Source organism: Aythya marila (genome assembly GCF_965140915.1).
Source record: "Aythya marila genome assembly, chromosome: 4".
Classification (NCBI taxonomy): Eukaryota; Metazoa; Chordata; class Aves; order Anseriformes; family Anatidae; genus Aythya; species Aythya marila.
This window is the reverse complement of record NC_139045.1, coordinates 4710504-4731385: the sequence shown is the minus strand read 5'-3', so window position 1 is coordinate 4731385 and position 20882 is coordinate 4710504. Positions and strand designations below refer to the sequence as shown.

Sequence of the window (20882 nt, the reverse complement as noted above, 5' to 3'; positions counted from 1 at the left end):
TGTTTTTTGTTTTTTTTTTTGTGGGGGGGGGGAGGGAGGGAGTCAACAACCATCAAAATCCCATTTCCATTTTTTCATTTCCAATGAAACCACCCTTACATTATTATAAATACATGTACAATGAAAGGAAGGGCAAGAGGACACAGTACTGGAAAACAAGAGACCAACATTTATAGTCTTCATTCAGACAACATTCAGAGGACCTCTTCAAAAGCCAATATTTGATTTATGTTGTTTTTTACAAGCATTCATAATGATCTGAATTCTTAACACATATCTTTCCTCCATTTTCTATTGCTGCAGATCTGCCCTTAGCCATAAGTCAGCGACTTCTACCATGACTTCCCAAATAACTGTAATACGGAAAGTTCTACTACGACTTCACAAAAAAGGCTTCAAGCATTGAGGAGAAAATAGAAGTGGAAATAGTAAGGGGTACACACTCAGGAAGGGGCTCAAAGAAACAGCAATGCTTCTGGGCTACATGCAAAGTTCCCAAGCCAGGGAAGAAGAATCCAGATTTTTGATGACATTTAAATAACCCAAACAATGCCACCACTGCAGAAAAGACCTGTTGCAGCAGAAGCTGGCAACAATCAACCCTGTAATGTCAGTTGGGCTGTGAGAGTCCTAGGTCACAATGGAATTGTCTTCTTCAGGCTTCCTAAGGAACCAGAGATGTCAAACTCAACAACTCCAACCAGATGGAGCTACCACAGCAGACACTGGTAATAACAACCTTTTAGATACTGTCACCACTTTTCTACATTTCCAACAGAACAACTATAGCCATGGGCTAAAGCATTCTGGCAGGTAGAGGACTGAATGAAGCTTGCAAGATCCCACCTCTGTTTTGATTTTGGGTAAAACAACACACCATGCCTTCATCCCTACAGGCAGCTATGGCATCCACAGTAAGGCTGTAACTGGCAGCATAAGGAAAGAGTGGCCTTGTGGAGAGGAGAAGAAAAGTGAACCAGTCAGTCCAACAATAACTAAGCAAATTCAAAACACAAATACATGCGCCAACTTAGTTAATCATATTTTCACAACTGCATGACAAGCCATACATTGTCTAAATTAGCTCAACTCCTGCAACTTGTTTTGAAGATAAAATTTGATTGCATCATGTAACAACAAACTACCGGGGATAAGTTTGACTTTTGTTTCTTTGAAATTTGGGTCATGACTTTCACCTTTACCAAATTACAAGCTGCTGACTGGACCAACATTCCCCAGTCTAACCTATAACTGCCGCAAAATATTAGGATCAGGTATGCCGAATCCTAAGATAAGAAGTTACAAGGAGTATTAAGAAACACAATACCATTTCAAAGTTCCTACGCTCATTTTAGTTGTGTCCACTATGCAAGCCCTAAACTACTGAGCAATGTGGTTTTGGCATTTGCTAATCTTGGCCACGTTTGCAGCCAATGTTTACATATGCTAGTTTACAATGCCAACATCTCACTTTGCATCAATTTTACAAGTGTTCACAAGAATTTCCAGTGAATCTGACAGCTTCTACCTCTGAAATTATATTCCCTTCTCTTTTTTATATTTCATTCTTCCCATGGGATATAGCTGACTTATGGTGAAACCTTTAAAACACAAACAACTGCCCAACAGCTACCAACAAAAGACTCGTACTGATCTTTCTTTGACTCCCCTTATATTCTCCAATTTTTGTTACAATATTCCAAGGCAGAGGAAATGAAACTTGAATATTTGACACAATAACTGCCTGACTTAATAAATGCTATGTAAATGGATGTAACTTGAGAAACGTAAAATTCATGTATATAACAATCTAGATAAACAGCTCAGTTAACATTCATATCAACAAGTAAATTGTAAGTGAACCCTGCCATCAATTCATACATTTGTACTCAGGACTCAGTGGTTTGTGCCAATACATAAACCAGACATGTCCATAAACTGCAGGCAGGAGAGCACAGTCTACCCAAAATGTGTCAAGAAATTGAAGGTTTGTAGTATAATAACTGTAATTTAGACATGCATCTTAATTTCTCATGCAATGCTCCTGCTGAGATTAGGATGGGGGTGCTTTTTTGAACTTTACAATATTGCTCATAAAAATCATCAGATAATTACAGAAGCTGCAAATGGGTCTGTGCTAACTAATTCATTACACAGGAAGAAACATAGGGCTCAGTGTCCCATTTAAGACAAGGTCTCCTCATCCTTTACCTGACATCCTTACATCCTTGCACTCATTTTTTAATCAATAAGACTGTCCTCTTCCCTCCTCTTTTTTTTTTTTTTTTTTTTTTTTTTTTTTTTTTTTTTGCAAAACCACAAATTTAGACATAAAAGATTCCACGGTACAAAGTGTGTGACTGTGTACCCATTGCTTGAGCATGACAAATCAAGGATCAACCATAATATAATTTAAGCAAATATAATCTGAATCAACTACTGTGTAATTCCTGAGAATTGAGTAGCTGCAACACATTCAACAAGGCCAAGTGCCAGGTCCTGCACCTGGGGCACAACAACCCCAAGCTGAGCTACAGGCTGGGAGATGAGTGGCTGGAAAGCTGCTTGGCAGAGAAGGACCTGGGAGTATTGGTTGATAGTTGGCTGAATATGAGCCAGCAGTGTGCTCAGGTGGCCAAGAAGGCCAACAGCATCCTGACTTGCATAAGAAGCAGTGTGGCCAGCAGGGCTAGGAAAGTGATTGTCCCCCTGTACTCAGCTCTGGTGAGGCCGCACCTTGAGTACTGTGTTCAGTTTTGGGACCCTCACTACAAGAAGGACATGGAGGTGCTCGAGCGAGTCCAGAGAAGGGCAACAAAGCTGGTGAGGAGCCTGGAGAACAAGTCTTACGAGGAGCGGCTGAGGGAGCTGGGATTGTTCAGCCTGGAGAAAAGGAGGTTCAGGGGTGACCTTATTGCTCTCTATAGGTACATTAAAAGAGGCTGTAGCAAGGTGCGGGTTGGTCTATTCTCCCACATGCCTGGTGACAGGACGAGGGGGAATGGGCTAAAGTTGCACCAGGGGAGGTTTAGGTTGGGTATTAGGAAAAACTTCTTTACCAAAAGGGTTGTTAGGCATTGGAAAGGGCTGCCCAGGGAAGTGGTGGAGTCACCATCCCTGGAGGTCTTTAAAAGATGTAGAGCTTAGTGATATGGCTTAGTGAAGGACTTACTAATGTTAGGTCAGAGGTTGGACTAGATCTCAGATGTCTCTTCCAACCTAGATGGTACTGTGTGATTCTATGATTCTGCGATTCCAGAAAGACCAAGGATATGGTGATATGGTGACAGAAAAACTTGTCATGTTACTAAAGATTAAAAAAAAAAAAAAAAAAAAAAAAAAAAAAGTTTCTGGTAAAGTAAAAAGCCTCCTAGATACCATTTATTGTTTATAGCATCATAAGTATTTTCTGAACATAAGCCCTCATTGCCTTCCTTGTCTAGGTGTCTAGGGTACACATTCTTATTCTCCTACCTGCTAATTAAGCATCTATTTACTGGTATTAGTTTTGATGCAATACTGTAAATAAAAACAAACAAAAATCAACATAATGGAAATTCCACAAAATGGAACTTGTAAAACAGCACATAATAACACAGACAAGAAAATCTAACAGTGCCAAGGCTCTCATTTTATAAGAAAATACAGAGAATTTGTTTTCCATAACACCAGAGGTGCAAGGAAGATGTGGACATATAACCTGGGCTTACATCAAAGACAGAGACATGAAAATTTTAGCTAGCCCTCATAATTGCAGGAAGGCATTTGCAAATACAACTGATGTGTGCCCTGCAGAATCAAAATTCCTCAAACTGAACACTTAGCTTTTGATAGTATTACTGGTACATTTTCTATTTACAAAATGATTTCAGGATTTTTTGGAGTTCAACCTATGTTAGAAAAGCTTTTTTAATAAATAAATAAATAAATACCAGTTTCAGTGTTCAATCCTTGGTATTTAAAAATAAAAAAAAAAATAGAGAGAGAGAGACCTGTCTTTGATATGGATTGTTTTGAGCCTCCTTCCTGATACTCCACCAGATCCCTGTTTCATTACACTCCCACATTAGATTGGAAAAAGCAACATGTGCCATCTTATAGTATGACTAAGATTAACTCATCCTCCAGTATCTCAGGTAGGCTGCTCTGCATTCCTTGACATTCACAGTGCCTCCCAAATTCTTTCTCCTCTTCTATTTGCTGTTTCATTAAGAACAAACACTTGGGGTCTTGATCCATCCTACATGAGACTACTAAAAAGTAGATTAATTCTGTATCTCTGCTATATCCTCTCCAACAGCAATGTGTACTTGTGTGCATATGTCCGCACAAATGAGCATGCTCGTGGTGGAATTTAGATACAAGACTGCATTTTTATCAGAGCAAACACTTGGTATCTGAGTGTTTATGTCAGACATGGCAGAAAAAAATCAACATATATCATGGTAACTATGGAATAAACAAAAAGGAGTCTGCTATCAATAGACGAAAATATTTATGAGAAATCATGATGGGCTTCTTGATAGAAGTTCAATAGCTGATAACATTCAATAATAAGACAAAGTGCAGTTGATTAGGGTCTTTTACTTTCAGCAGTAAATATTCACTGAAGTCAACAGAAATGACCCCACAGGAATTCAAGGAGCAATGGATTAAGCAACTATAAACCAGCACGCTTGGGAGACAGGAAGACAAAGAAGAATGAAAGGCTGCCTACAGCAAGTTTTACAATAAAAAGAATTAGAATGCAAACAGTTTTCAAAGTAGATTGCTTCACCTTTTCCTCAGAAGAATTGCATTTATTGTTGTGTCAAACTACTGAAGTGGGAAAGAAGTTATAGCTATAAACAGTTTTTATTGCCACAGACTTCACACCTTCTATTTTGCATTGAACATTAAAAGGGATATGAAACAAAGGAGAATAAATAACTAGACCTGCTTAACCCCCCAATTATTCCCTTTTATTAGAAAAGCAATAGCATGGTACTCTTCAGAAAAAAACTCTTCAGAAGAGTTTTCTGCACTTGCCTGTGAGGACTTTATCAGTAAGCAGCCCTTAAGTAGACTGTACCAATACAGAGTTATTTTGCTGAAAGGGTAGGATATCCATCTGGCCCGCAGCCTAAGCAGATATGTTACCTACTGATGCCTTGAACCGATCAAAACATTCTGCTTTATGGAAGCAATTAACATACTCAAAAAAAAAAAAAAAAAAAAAAAAAAAAAACTAACTCGGAAAAACAATAACAAAACAATAATTAAAATAAAAAGAAAAAAGAAAAAGACTTGAAAGGGAGACCACTATAGTCAAGTGGAATTTAGGGCTTATAAAACTGCAGGGATTATGGAAGTATATTCTGGCTTTCTTTTGCAACACAATAGAAATTAAAGAGAAAAATATATGCTTCCTGCCAATCAAAGTCATGAAATCTTTTTTCCAGATTTTTTAGATAAAAAATAGACCATTAAATATTTTTATACTTCTATAAGCCAGCTCTATCATTTATTCCTAGAAGTGTAGAAAGAAAGCAGCTCCTTTCAGGGAGTTAACAACTTCCTGTTATTTTCAGGATTATTCACATTCTAACATTTTATTTTATTTTATTTTTCCATCTAAAACATGAACAGTGGCTTCTATAATTCAATGACCTCTGGTGCTTCCTTGGTTACTTAGTGGACTGATAGATAATTCAGCTGAAATGACAGCGTCTTTTGGCCATTTGTCTTTTTTGTGCAACTTAAAAGAACCTTTTTGATGAGGATGACAGGCTGAGCTTCAAGCATTTTGAAGAAAACAGACAAAAGAAGAAAATAAGGGAAGGGGAGAATTTCAAAGCAATAGAGATTCACCACTGCCAGTCACTATCTACAAGAGGACTTGTGGTCATTGAAGTCATTGTGTGTCTTAGAAGCTCCCTAACCTTGTGTATCTATCATCTTTACTCTTTCCATTTACTACTTTGAAGATGCACAGCATGAAAATATATAGCAGGCAGATCATCCTTTGAACAGCAACAGGGTCAAGGAGATTTATGTATTTTATTAACAGATGCTACATTTCCCTACATTTTGTAGGGAGTCTACAAAAAAGTCATAAACAAGCAGACAGTGAAATAAAAGCAAAACAATTCAAGGAAAATAAAATAACTTGATGTGACCCATACACATTTCATTCTGTTTCCATAAATTTCCCTACTCTGCCATTTTTCTCTACCTGGAGGGAATTAAAAATAACACTAAATTCATTATTAAAAGACTAAGAATATATTCAAAGAATTTATTACTAAAATTCTGGTATCCTTTTTGAAGAATTTCAGCTCACACTTGCTACCATATCAAAGCATATTTACATTAAAGTAAGCAAAGGCTGAACTTTTATATAATTGAGAAAAAAATGGGTAGCTCACAAGTAAGGTTTTGTAGCCAACATACATTTGCTGTATTTCAAAACTAAATTTCAGCATAAAGGTTTTTAAAACAAATTAATAATAAAAATATAAAAAACAGTTGAGGTCATTTCCATTCTTCCATTCACTGCAGTGAACCAAAAGTACCTGCATTTATTTCATAGTGATAGTCCTGAGTTTCAATAAGTTTTTCAAAGGCACTTCATCCTGTGCATACACTTCTTTCTTTTCCAAACTTTACTACTCAGCACAAGATACATTTGTTCTTTCAAGGTAATAGGATGCCAAAGAAAGATTTATATGTATATATAAATAAATATATATTTGGTGTTCTCTACAAACTCTAATATAAAATATTATTGTAAAAAAAATAGTGTGTTAGATTACTTAAATCATGGTTAGAAGGACAATGGCAATAAAATATTAGTATAAAGCCACTGCTGTGTAAAATATTGCCCAAGGGCAATATTGAAAGGCTTCTGAGAATGCAAGATAACCTTAACAGCTTAAGAGCAATGAAATTATTTCACAACCTCGGTAACTTTTTAACCAGAGGGTATCCTAAAGATTGGGCAAAAAAAATGGTATTTAAGTGAAATACCAACATACATTTCCCTGAGGATCTCATCCTTTCCCACTCCACCTCACACATCCCGTAGACCCTCAAATTGTTCCTGTGTTACCAGCCATCACAGCTCCCTGGGTACCCAAACAAACCTTTTTGCAAGAACTACCTCACAAATATAATGATAAAATCTACACTGCAGAAATCCATCTGAGGCAACTTGTAAGTACTAGGTCACTGCAGATGTCTCCAAACTATCCTACCTACAACTCAATGCTAAAAGAGGCAAGGACTTTGACATTAAGCCATAGCTCAAGCCTTGATGGGGATGTGTCAACCCTTAATCTCAGATTAATTTATTTGAACTGAATGAGTATATAAAGGCACATAAAAGTAGTATATAAAATAACGTACATACTAAAATAAGACAAATGCTAGTGGAAGAGCTAAGCTTTTCATTTCTCATTCTCAATTTCCTCATATAAACCAGGGGAAAACTACAATGACTTCCTTCACAGAGCTATTTTGAGAACAGTTCAGACTTGTGAAGTTTGAGCTGAATCTGAGTAAATGCAAAGGAATTTTTATATCAACTACAAACATACACACATATTTATACATAGCTGTATGTAAAATTGAGATGACCAAAGATATTTTTGTAACCTTTAAGGCTGGCACCATCTTTCTTTTATACAGGAAGCAATTTAGGACAACATAAAGTTTATGAGAAACAAAACATTTTTTTCCTCAAGACTAATAGTTTGGTCTGCAAAATTCAGAACATCTTCAGGGGAAATTACACACATATGTATACATATACATAAATGGATATTTATTCTTTTTGGCAAATGACCACTAACAGACATACTGTGCATATAACTGGATTGTATTTCTGAAAATACGTGATTGTCTTACATGTTTCTAAGCAGCTCACAACTCTTGGATGTTACTGATTGATCTCCACAAAAAAGATTATTGGGAACTTCAATGCTATAACAGGGACAGCTTAAGCATTTTTCACATGTAGAATTCTGGATTAAAGCTCACAAAAAGAATGGCAACTTCCATGCTATGATTAATAACATTACTAGAGTTACATAAGACACTTCAACGGAAGTAATTGCTGCTTTTTCTATTTTTTCTTCTCTATCCTCCAAAACTGACTCATACTTATATAAAAGAACAGCACATCATCACAGCTCTTCATGCCAGCACCCTCACTAAGAACCTGAAACATTTCTGCTAACATCTAAGGCTGCTTATAGTCATATTTCAATTGACAAATGCATCACTTTGTAATGAAGAAAAACAATCAAACTTTTAAGCTTCTGATAGAATAAACTGTGAAACAAACAAACAAAAAAAACCCAACACACAACCACAGTGCTGTCAGAGTCATAGAAATATTTAACTTCCAAAATCTGAAAACAGAATTTCAGCTAGAAGTCTGAAGTCAAAAACTCTCAAGTCTGCTCCAGTTCACAGAACTTCCAACTTCCACCAAAGTCACCAGGGCTCTGTACTGATAGTTAATCAAGGAAACTCTGATAGACTGTCATAGGGTTTTCAAAATAAGGTCTTTGATATGATAGGATTATCTTTAAGTCACGATAAGGTTGATGAAATACATATTTTCTATAATTCTTCATTTCATTTCTTAACACTATCAAGTCTACTGGGATCTGCAACAAATTGAACTGGAATTCAAAGCTGAATGCAGCATGATGATCAGTAAAAACAATAAACCAGTAGGAGGTTAATACTGAATTAAAAACACGTGCAGCAGGACAGTAAAATACTATATAATATTCCTGAACACAGTGCAATATTTTGCTTTGACATAATTCATAATAAAACACAGAACACTCCTATATTTCTGCCATCTGTAGAAGAGCATGAAGAAAATATAAAGGTCATTTGATAAAGAAATGATTTAGGAATACAGGAAATATTTCAGAGTTCTTAATTATATTTTGACAACTCTTTGTACATCTTATATTGGAACCACAATACTAGGCTTGCAATTGCATTTTTGTACTCAAATGTACTCTGTTAAGCTAAGCAATGCTACACCAAATTAAGGATTACATGTCATTTTTGTTTCACAGTTCTTCGCTTACTGTCAGAAGATCTAGTATGCCTTGGTGACAGCTGCAACTTCTAGATGAGTAAGTGGAATGCTAAAGTGTGATTCCTCACAACATTTATGCTAACATATGAAACAAGTGAAGTAGACCTTCACATTTACTTTAGTAAAGCAAATAAAACCAATTCTTTTCAGAAATTAATGATGCCACACCATAAGGAAATGTTGGTAACACCCTACAAATGGAAAGGTCTCCCTTATGTTTCCTTTTAGAGGGTTTATGTTTTCTTTTGTTTATTTAATCTATGATTTGGATTTTCAAAGTAACCGTACCACAAATGGTCATTATGTGAACTATGAGATGAGGGAATCAGTTTAAAATTTTGAGACCAACTTGACTGTTCCAAGAATTCATCCTCCTCACTTTATATAGCTCATAAAGCTACTCTGGAAGGAGTTCTTCAAATTTTGAAAAAGAAGAAAACTTAATAAAAACAGACATCCAGAGCTGACATTAGCTCGCATGAAGAGCCCTCTCTACAGAACACATATTCATATTTTTTGCTTGTGGATAATCAAAACCTAATTTAACTGCATAACTGCTAAACTGGAATATTTCAAATTTGCCTCCCCCACGAATCAGCACAGTTGGGATGGCCTCCACTTTGGCTATCTGACGTTCAATGAACACAGCTCTAACAAGTCTGTATTTTCCCAAGCTAAATTCACTTAGCAGGGTACTATAGGGAAGTCATTAATCTGCCATTAGAGGCTCCTTTGCAAATCCTGGCAAAAGGGTGGGAAAATAAAGTAAAAAAACATGTTGGAAGCTGAGCACAATATCCAATACTCCAAGAATTTGGCTTGTTGATGTCTGGAACTTACTCACCTCAGCCTTTTTAAATTATGTGGGGTGCTTCCTTTTCTTGGTGCAACTGATAGCCCAGCATCACTTGCCTCTGAGTTGCCAATTTTGTGCTTTCTTCTCCACAAAGCAAAGAATCTGCATATTTGCAGTAATGCCATCTGCTTAGCTGCAAAAGCATTTAACATTCATAGCTATCCTGGTTTACACACATACATAAGTCTACCAGGGGAAATGGAAGAGATTTTTGTATTTTAAAAGTGCTTATTGTTGTTGTCAATTCATTTCAACAAAATTAACTTCAGCTTTATCAAAACTGAGAAAGCAACACACTTTAAAAAGCAATTAAATACATTAATTCCATATGGAAAGATAATTTCTTCGTTTGGGTCATAAACATTTATGTGCACATCAGACACAGTAAACAAGAAATTTTGAGCATTTCTCCTCCTACATTCTCTGATGTGGTTCAAAATGACTGAGCCATACAGTTATAAAACTAATGAGAGATGAGAACTAAATCCTTGTTTTTTATTTGGAAACTAACATAAACGAAAGGCCATGATGGTGACATTTGCATCCTCAGGTTCACAAGTCAATATTGGTTGTTCCATGAGATCACACAATTTCACTACCCTTCAGGAGTTCTATTACAGCTTTAGAAAGGAAGGAAACTTAGTATAAGCTTGTTAATTTATGTGATGCTCATAGTTAAGATTAATTTTTGATCTCAAAAACGATAGCAAAATTTTAATAGCTGCAATAGGATCAAGTATTTGGCTTTTTTATTGGTATAGATTCAAGTAAGAAACAAACTTCTGAATATTGTGTTTGTCTGTATTTCTGTGTCTACCTGGCCATAAGATGAGAATAATAATTTTTCTACATTAATTTGTACTGTTGTATATGAGCCCAAACTCTCAGGTTAAGCTTAATCTTATTTTCACTTACACAGGTGTAACTCTAATTAGTTTGGCCTTGAGAACAGCAGGTGAGAGGAAAAGTATGACTTGAATATTTGCAAGTTTGAAGTTTTCACATTTTAAACTCACCTAGGAAGAATTTTTTGAAAGGACGAGTAAACCTGTTATTTACTCCTTTTCAGTATTTATTCTTCTTTACAAAAGTCAAACAAACCATTCATTCCATTTGAAAATACACTTCCTCTGTAACTTTAAGTACCTGCCTCTACATGATGTAGAGAATCTATTTTGCTATATTCAACACCCACTGACATCAGTAATACCTAATTCAGGACCTGGGCAACACCGTAGCTCTTTGCACTATTTACATGCTAGAAATCACTTCTAAAAAATTGATTCCAAGTCTTTAGATGAAGGATGACACTGGGCTCCCTTTAAATCACAAAAACACAGTACATCCTGTGATTTTACACGAACATAGTCTGACTTCTGTATAAGTAATTACAGTTTTACAGAAGAAATCAAGATGCACAAAATTTGTTGGAGCAATTTCAAAACAAAAACAAAATTTTGAGCGACTGTACCTGTTCTTTGTTAACAAACTGTTAGAGTTTGATGGCAAAATTTGACCTGCAACATGTAACTCAAAAGCAGATGGCATTTTCATATTTAAACTGAGTCATTCCATCCTTCAGCAGGATCAAAGGCTTACAAAAGAGCTTAGGCTATCAGCTGCTACAAGACAAACACCCTACAAGATCATTCTCCAGAACATGAACAGCTGATGGCCTGGATAAAACCACTGTGCTTCTTTCAGGAGCAGTAACTTTACAACACTGTGTATCTCAAGGTGATGCACTATTTCGCCAGTCCCCTGCTGATTCTGTCCTTCAGAAGTGCCTCTCTCCCCCTCTCTCCACAAAAGAAAGGGAAGCTCTAGGCGTTCCTAAAGGCAAACTGCTGGGAACAAGGAATATGCTTAAACCTCAATTTATGTTGATCAGAACAAAAGAAACAAGCCCAAGTCCAAGGGTCTAAACAGGCAGAAAACATTTTGCATCATTAGTCAACAGAGCATATTGTGTACTCCCAGCTTTTAAGTTCCCAGCTTAAAAAGCTATTGAAACACATACAAGATCACTTTACCTTATCAAATGTCACAGTATTGAATGACGTTTACTTACTAGAGGAATACTCCACAAGTCTTGGAGTACAGATGGCTATCCAAACTACCAAAACTCAAGAAGAAACTCAGCAGGACTTAAAATACATTTTCTCTGCACAAAACTGTCCATTTCCCTTTCCAGTCTTTCCTGCTGTCAGATACTCACTTCCTCTCTAAGGTCTAGGACTCTCCCTACCATCCCAGTGTTCTCCAGAAAGTGATGAACTTTTACATACACTGCTGCCATCCAAAACAGCTCAAAACTATGGCCTATGTCCTGCTGGCTATTTTACTCAGGCCTTGACAAAAAACAGAAAATGAAGTTAAAATGGTTCCCACCAACTCTTTTGACAGTACAAGCCAATAAAAATTCATCTAACCATGAATCACAGCTTCTGCCATGAAAGTTTAGAAATTAAAATTATTCCAGTCACATACATTGAAGTTCAATGTTGGAAAAAGCACACACATACACTTACTGTGGTAGCCCTTTATCATGTATGCAACACTGGACAATTTCAGACTGAAATAACATCACTTCCACAGACATTACACACACAGGAAAACAAGAATCTCATGAAAACAAGTATCAATCATTAATACTTTATCCACTTCTAACACAGATTTGAATGACTGCCAAAGAGAAGGGAGAAGCATCTGTGGGGCTGCTGTATGTCAAAGTCCCACATAGAAAGATCATGTGTGCTGACATGAGAGAGTATGTTGCACCAGAGATGGGCTAGGGAGAGGACACTACTGTGAGGAAGAAAACACTTGGCTGAGCGAGTCACACTGAAACATCCCCATGCCCCACACTGGTACAGGGATCATTTTTACTTCAGCATAACTTCACTGAGAGTCATATTGTCTTCTTTCATCACAATACCAAATATGCTGTTTTCTAATATTTTATGAACTTCTAAATGACAAAGATGTTAAGAATAACAAATCTTCTCTCTTTGCCTTGACAGTACACTCCTCGTGTAATTAGCTTTAGATGAGATGCTGAAGTCTGTTCTTTGGAACATGCATACCATTACATTATAAAGGAGAATTATGGTAAGAATTAGGTTGTACAGATTACTAGTACATTATTAGAGGAAAAAAAAGAAAAGAAAAGAAAAAAAGAAAAAAAAAAAACTTTTGTTACAAATTGAATAAATATTTATATTCTAAATTAGAAAAAAAAACAGATATTTCTTGGAGGTGACTTGAAAGCCAGAATTAGGATGCCAGCAAAATACTAAAATTTGTATTATTTGCTTTTCTACAAACATAATTTATATGTAATCTGAAACAGTTTTTCTTTTTTTAAACAGAAAACCAGAATCATAAGAATGTACTTTATTTTTAAAGGTTATGCTAAAAAGTTTTTAGTTCATGATCATGGTCTCTACCTTTCAGAGATGTAACAAAATGATAAGGCTTTTCTGAAAAAATGCTTCTGGTTTGTAGTATAGCTTATTTTTACTTAAAACAGGAAAATAGAAAATTGTATTTTTTTTTTGTATTTTGAAGAAAAAAATGTAAAAGCTCGAAGATAAAGATAGGTGTTTCTCATCTGATATGAATATATATTTGTACCCAGTAATTAAATATGTGTTGGGTGAGTTTACTGTGTACTTTTTGAAAAACACAACAAAAAGAATAGGTGTTAATAAAACGTTCTGTGTAAGAAGGATTAGGATTTAGATTTGATCTTATTGTGGACTTACATGACTATGACATCAAAAATTTTCAAAGTGCTTCTTTCATCAGCACAGAAACTGTGATCTTTGAAGCCAGGAAGCCCTTACTTTAACCAAGGCCACCAATACTTTCCATTTTAAATTTTTCATGGGCACTGAGAAGAACGGGGAAATTACTGCAGACAGTTTTTTAATGGGAAACAGTTGGACTTATTTTATCAGTAAGTAAAGTGATTCTAATAATACTTTTAAATAATTTTATAAAAGTCTCAAGATTTTCAACTAAAGCTTGCAAAAAAACATTTTAAAAATTAGTCTCATGGAAGTTATCTGAATCTAAGTTTTAGTTTAAGAGGAAGATATCTAATTGCACAGCCTAGGTGTAGCTGTTTAAAATGCATAAATTGTCAACATAGTCCAGAGAGCAATTCAGCAGAATGGTTATTAAGTTCAGTAGCTGCCTATAATCAGAATTACAGAGTAATTAAGAGGCATGAGTGTATGCAACTAGTGTCATTTGAGACGTTCCCTAGGTATCCAAGACAGCTGCACATGACTGACAGATACAACAATGGTCCAACAGGAGACTCCAACTCTATGTATGGCAGAGAGAGACAACACTGAAGACCCTGAATTTTCTCATGTAGCCACAGATGCCTGTTGGCAGGCAATGTACTTGAGCCCCGGGACGCTGCAATGAGCAGAAGAACTTTCTAGGTGCACTGAGCGTTGACTTAGCCTTCACCAACTACAAGGAGTGCTTAGATACCTCGCATGTCAATGCCAACACACAAGCTTCTAGCATAAGGCATCTTGATCTAGAGTTGAATCTTGCTTTGAGTATTTCATGCCATTATCACTCCTCACCTGTGCATTTCAAGAGTTATTTCTGTACTCATCCAGACAGTCAAAACAACTGAGTACATACCCTCCTCCAGTAAGAGGAGCATCTTGAGCTGAAAGGACAGAAAGACGGTATTTGGAGTAATGGTAAGTGTTGCTTAGAATGAACAATGAAATGATGACAATGGTAAAGAGGTGAGCTTTTCCACTGGGAGGAAGTAGTGAAGTTAGGTTGTAGGAAGTTTCCTCCTAAGTTTTGTGGGTCCTGGTATCTCGCATGTTCTCTGTATAAACATACAGGACACAGAAGTTAATAAAATTTTCTTTGTGATTTTTTGATTTTTTTTCCTGTGGTTTGCACCCCACTTCTTTTACAATAGTGACAAGACTTCTCTGCTTTTTGCTCTTGAAACAGCACTGAATACTGCCATCTCAGTTGTGGTACTTAGCCTACAGCTACCTCAGGGCATTTCATGTAGATAGATGAGCTTGAAAGACTGAGAAGCTGTTTACAGGAGCTGATCAAGAGACACTCTCCAAGGGACTGAAACATGGGAGGTGGGGACCAAGTCCCAGAGGAAAAGCACACGGGTGGCCACATAAAGTCAACATCCACCACAGGGCAGCCTGCGGGCTCACATAACACCCTCAGGTCCTCAACAGAGCCTGTTCAAAGCAAGAGTGCCACACAGAATTACAGTCTCTCTCTTCACTGACTGCCAACTGCACAGAGGTTGCAGATACCTCTCTGTGTAGGCCACATATCAAGAGCCTATGGTGAAACATGAGCACTATGGGGGGATGGTCATTTCAAATATCATACAGACTATATACAAAACATTAAATGGGGTCTGGCACTTTGCAAGGAAGGGTGTCAGAAAATCTTACAGCATGGATACCACGCATTCAGACTGAGTGTGAAGGGGATTTGTAACACTAAAATTGTCTTTCAGCAGGAAGGGGTGCTAAGAAATAAACAATCTGAGGAAAATGCTTGCATTCATTAAAGAAAAATTTAACTTTTAAGACAACAACAAAAGTCAGTCAGATCAGCTGTAAAGATTTAATTGGTTATTATGATTTCATGATTCTGAAATTTCAGCAAATGCCCTCAGAACTTCTGGTTCAGACAACTCACTTTGATGAGATGGCCCCTCAAACCAGAGTTTACTTTCCACTTTGTATCTTGGGCATGCAAAAATTAGTTTTTCGATTGATTTCACTAAATTTGGATGTGGTGTTGGCTTTTTCCCTCCTCTGTTTCTTTGCTCTGTTTCTATACCACTCAATTGAAATAATGTACATGTAGTTTTTGCTATACCAAATGCTACCTCTTTGCTGGTGTATTTCTACATTGAAACTGAAGTTAGGTCCCTGGATTTCCACATCTTCAATTACAACTCACAAGACAAAGTTCTACTATTCTTCAATAAAGCAGAACTAATTCAAGGAGCATGTATAATTAATCAAAATAGCTAGCAGCACAATATTTAAAATAACTGAGGCCTGCCTGGATTATAGCAACATTATTAGTATGTGATTAATAAGCAGTTGAAGTATTGCATTTGCTACACATTTGCTAAGTTATTTTATCTTGCTTTAAAGTTAGGTGGCAAAGTTTCAAGTCATAGTTAGGAGATTTGCTTTATTCAGTACTACGTTGTCAACCCCACCATCTGGTCAAACAGCTGAGGGAACTCAGACAACCATATGGGGGGCCCCATGTTTCTCTCTTGGAAAATATTTGTCTTACTGAATTATGCAATGGTTACCAGTTTATAGCTTAAAAAAAATAATAACAACAACAAAAAATCAAAATACTTTGTAGATAACCTGAGTTTGGCAGGCCTTCCAATTAGGCTTAACTTATGTAGGAAATAAGATGGCACTTACTTGAGGACCAGGCTGACCCTGAAAAACAAGAAAAATATAAGGTTACGGAAAGCTATGACAAGGATTAACTCCTTAAACAGTAGCAAATAGTTACAGTATTTTATACTAAAGAGAGAACAAACAAACCAGCAACAATAATGAGAACAGATTCTGGACTTTTAATTCTAATATTCATTTTGTAGGTTTTAAATCAAGTTTATTAACTTTGTTGCAATTAACTGATTCCAGAAATAAATGACAGTAACTCATCATTGAACCTGCATTTGAGAAAATTCATACTTTACACAGTCAGAACAATACAATTTAGAAATGATAGAAAGACTTCATTTAACTGTTCTTAAGTGAGAAAGAATCCACAGATACAATACTGATCTAGGAGTAGGTATTGGGTCCTTTTTCTCCATTATGGCCCACACCCAGGATTCAGGGAAGTGCTAATTACTGTCTACTGAATGAACAAAGCCTAGAAACTGGAGGAACACATTGCTGTGGATACAAGACTTTTTGCAAGTCGTACAATTTCCAACAAGTATAAACTAATATTTAAACCAGAAAATCGGCAACAGATGAACCCTCGGGTGTCAGCCTCAGCCTAAGAGGTAGCTTGGGAATGTACTGATCCATTTCCTCTCCCTTACTTACCAACATCACATCTGGGACTACCTCTGCCCAAATGGAGAGACACCCACTGCAAACTGAGAAGCTGCAAGCCATTCCAGAGTAGACTTCCTATCGCTAATACCCCTATTCCAGGAAAGTCAGTTAAAGTCATCAATAATTCTGGCCTACCAATTGCAAATTATTTGCATGAAGCAGAAATATATTACAAAACAGTATAGTAGCTATGACTATGAACTACAACTACATAGACAACCAGCTCTTACTGTAAAACACAGAAAAATGTTTGTAAGTATTTGTATGTCTCTTTAAAAAGGGACAAAGTCTTAAACTCCTAAGGCTAGTTTAGCTTGTGGTGTTTTATGGTACATCAATGAGATTTCAGCTGATTAAAACTACATTTCCTTTCGTTAAAAGTAATCGAGCATGGAGACTTCCTGCAAGTCATATAAAACCTCTCCACTTTAGCTAGAGGGCGATTTCACAGAGTTGAAAATTTTATACAGATTCCAACCAACCTGACCAGCTATGAACTAGTCATTTTCTATAAACATTTTTTCTACAACTTTCCACCTGGAAAGCAGCTTTGCAGGGAACGATGTGCGGGCCCTGGTGGACTCCAAATTGAACAGAACATGGGACAGCAACGTGTTCTTGCCACAAAGAAGGCTACCAGTATCCTGGGCTGCAGTAAGCAAAGTATTGCCAGCAGGTTGAGGGAGATGATCCTCCTTCTCCTCTGCTCAGCATTGGTGAGGCCACACTTGGAGTGCTGGGTCCAGTTCTGGGCTCCCCAGTACAAGAGGGACATATTGAACATCAGTCTGAACATGCTTCCCCCTCCATGCAGGTGACAGAGCACTGGCACAGGTTGCCCAAGAGGCTTGGAGATCTTCAAAAGCCACCCAGACATGGTACTGGACAACCTGCTCTGGGTTACCCTGCTTGAGCAGGAGGGTTGGACTAGAATAATGTTACAGAGGAATCATGGTAATCGAATTACTGTGGCTATCTAATCCTTATAATGAAGGAAATGAAGGAAGCCTAAAGTATTCCTTGTCACAGATGCTGCAGTCTTGTTTAGCTCCTTATAATGCTGGTCTATATGGGTTTCTAGAAAACAAACAAACAAACCCACACATATATACTGACTGGGGTTTGACGGTTCTAATAAAAGTATTTTGAATTGGTCAGTTCTATGAATATGGAGTATAATGAAAATGACTAGGGTTCCTCTGCACTCAGCCTTTATCCCAGTCTTTCCATCACAGCAAGCTTTCAGCCATTATATGCTAAAACCACTGGAAATTGCTTACTGATGTAGAATAAATGTATAAATAGACTAAACTGAGACCTGTGCATGCAAACTTTCATACAAAAATCACAACATGTTTATCTCCCAAGTGTATCTAAAGATACATTTTGATCATACACTTTGATCAATACATTTTGATCAAGTCATGAAAGTGTCTCCAAGATACACAAAAAGCTTGAAGTCTGAAATGTTTCAACAAAATGTTGATTTAAATCTGTACAGAGGAACAAAGCAGGAAAAAAAAAAAAAAAAAAAAAAAAAAAGAAACAAAAGGTTTTTGAAAACTGAAAAACTGACACTTCACGCTAACTTAGACATGGAGGCTACTCTGTGTCCGTGTGGTACATGCTATGTATAAAGGACATATGCACTTAATACAAACATACCATGATGTAAAGGTCAAGGATAACATCATGCTCTCATGCGTTTTCTACTCTCAGTCTCAACAGCACAGCCAGTCTGCCTTTTGGTTATTGCGAATTTTTAATTCTTATTTTATCAAGTCTGCAATATGGAGAGAGGAAACTATAAACTGGATTTTTATAGGACAACTGTTTTTCATGGTGACACAGAATTCTGAGGTAACGAGGAATATAATAGTTAAATTACTCTTCATTTATATAGGCTGTCAATCTTGCAATTTTCCAGCATTTAACTGTAAATACAGTTGCTTAATACAGAAGTTTCCAAAGCAAGATCTTTTGATGATGTTGGCTATGAAATCCTTGCATCTGGAAGGAACTTTGCATTAGTGAAGGGAATTGTTTTCTCTTTTTCAGCTGTTCTCAATCCTTCATTTTTATATACCCTTAGACACTCCTTGCCAAGCTAACTAGCAAATTCCATGACAGTATAATTTTCTTTACTCACTTATGATGCACTAAGTGACATTAGCCAGAGGATGCAGCAAGGACTATATTACGCAACTCATCAGCTTTGCTGACAAAGGGGGAGGTAGAAATAGGCATCACAATACTGACATTTTTGCTTTTAAAGCTTTATTGCCACATAGCAACAATTCAAATTATTGAAATGAAGCTCAACTGTGAGATGAACAACAGGCAATTCATTTTGCCTTCTCTCATTTTTGTATATTGTGAAAGGGTCAGGAATAAAGCTCTGAGTTACTAGCATGTTCATTAAAAAAATAAAAATAAAAAAATCCTTGAACACAATCTAACATAATACATCTTTGGAGCAAGCTCAATCTTGATTAATATGCTTGTGCTCCCAGGAGGGCTCCAGAATTGCTGAAATCACTCTGGACCAGTGCTATATAAACTAGTCCTAATGCTCATTGCTTGTGGATTAAAAGGTTTTAGTTATTACTATTTCTCTTAATTTTAAATTAAAAAAAAAAAAAAAAAGGCTGAACATACTCTTCAAGACTGAAAAGTCAGCATTACTCTAACTTTAAAATAATAACGAATATCCTTAATTCAAGTATGTTATGTAATGTAAAACTGAGCATTGATTGCCTCCTGAAAGTGGATGATATTAACACATGGATGGGAATTCTGTTTTAGGTCTCAGTAAAGTTATGCAGAATTTGTATATTTGTATTAATACAGCTCATAGTACAGTTCGGACTTTTTTTTTTTTTTTTTTTTTTTTTTTTAAGAGTGAGTTAATTTATGTAATTGTAATTTCTGTGATGATTAAAGCATAATCTTCCTCAGCAAAAGACCTTGTCAACCTTTACATTAATGGGATCTCAAGGATTGCTGTATCAACCTTATTCAGATGTGTACTCTGAAGGTAGTTTTTGTCTATTCTCTAGAATCAGACCAGGTTTTAAAAATCTATCTGAGTTCCTACTGCTGAGTAGAAGGCAGAATAAGAATGAACTCTCTTGTTCTGCCATAGATACATCTCCATGGTGCTAACAGGAAGAGGAAGTTATCATAGTAAGAATGAAGAAGTAAAGAAGTAGAAAGAAACAGAAGTCAGGGATGCACAAAGAAAAGATCACCTGTTCTGAAAGAACCTAAGCTTCCAAAAAAAAAAAAAAAAAAAAAAAAAAAAGTGCTTTATTTCATTTTTGTAATAGGAATTATCAGGAAGAAATGGGTAGCAGACCCCAAGAAGACACCTGAAAACAATCCACAGTCCTCAGCTGTAGTCCCAGAACAGAAGTGAACATCTCCTTGACTGCACATAGATCATATTCTTCAGCTTGGATTAGAAAACAAAGTTTTGTTTGTGTTTCTTAGTTTCATTTACTGCGTGGAAGCTCCCAACAAACTGCTCTTTTCCACACACACTTACAGAGCTGTCCCAACACCAGTAACTGGTCAGATGAATTCAGTTTACCTTCATTAAAACAGTAGGTACAGCTGCATGTTCTCCCATGGTTTCAGCAAAATCTTCATAACACTTTTCTCTTTTATATTCCTATTTACTAATTAATATGTTATTTGGCAGGAAAGAAAGGGGTTAAATTTGTCATCCTATTCTTTACCTTAACTGAAGGTCTTTTACAGCTGATTGTTAATCACTTCCTTGCAATTTAAC

At 36.4% G+C, this 20882-nt stretch overlaps 1 protein-coding gene across 1 annotated transcript in view; it reads right to left on the bottom strand.

Moving 5' to 3' along the window:
- The window catches only part of COL25A1 (collagen type XXV alpha 1 chain), a gene marked incomplete at both ends in the record, with an annotated part of 298501 nt that overhangs the window by 99910 nt on the left and 177709 nt on the right, over positions 1 to 20882 (bottom strand). Inside the window, one exon of the mRNA XM_082758470.1 lies at positions 16436 to 16453. Within this exon, the coding sequence (XP_082614596.1) occupies positions 16436 to 16453 (18 nt within the window). The remainder of the gene's footprint in view (positions 1 to 16435; positions 16454 to 20882) is intronic.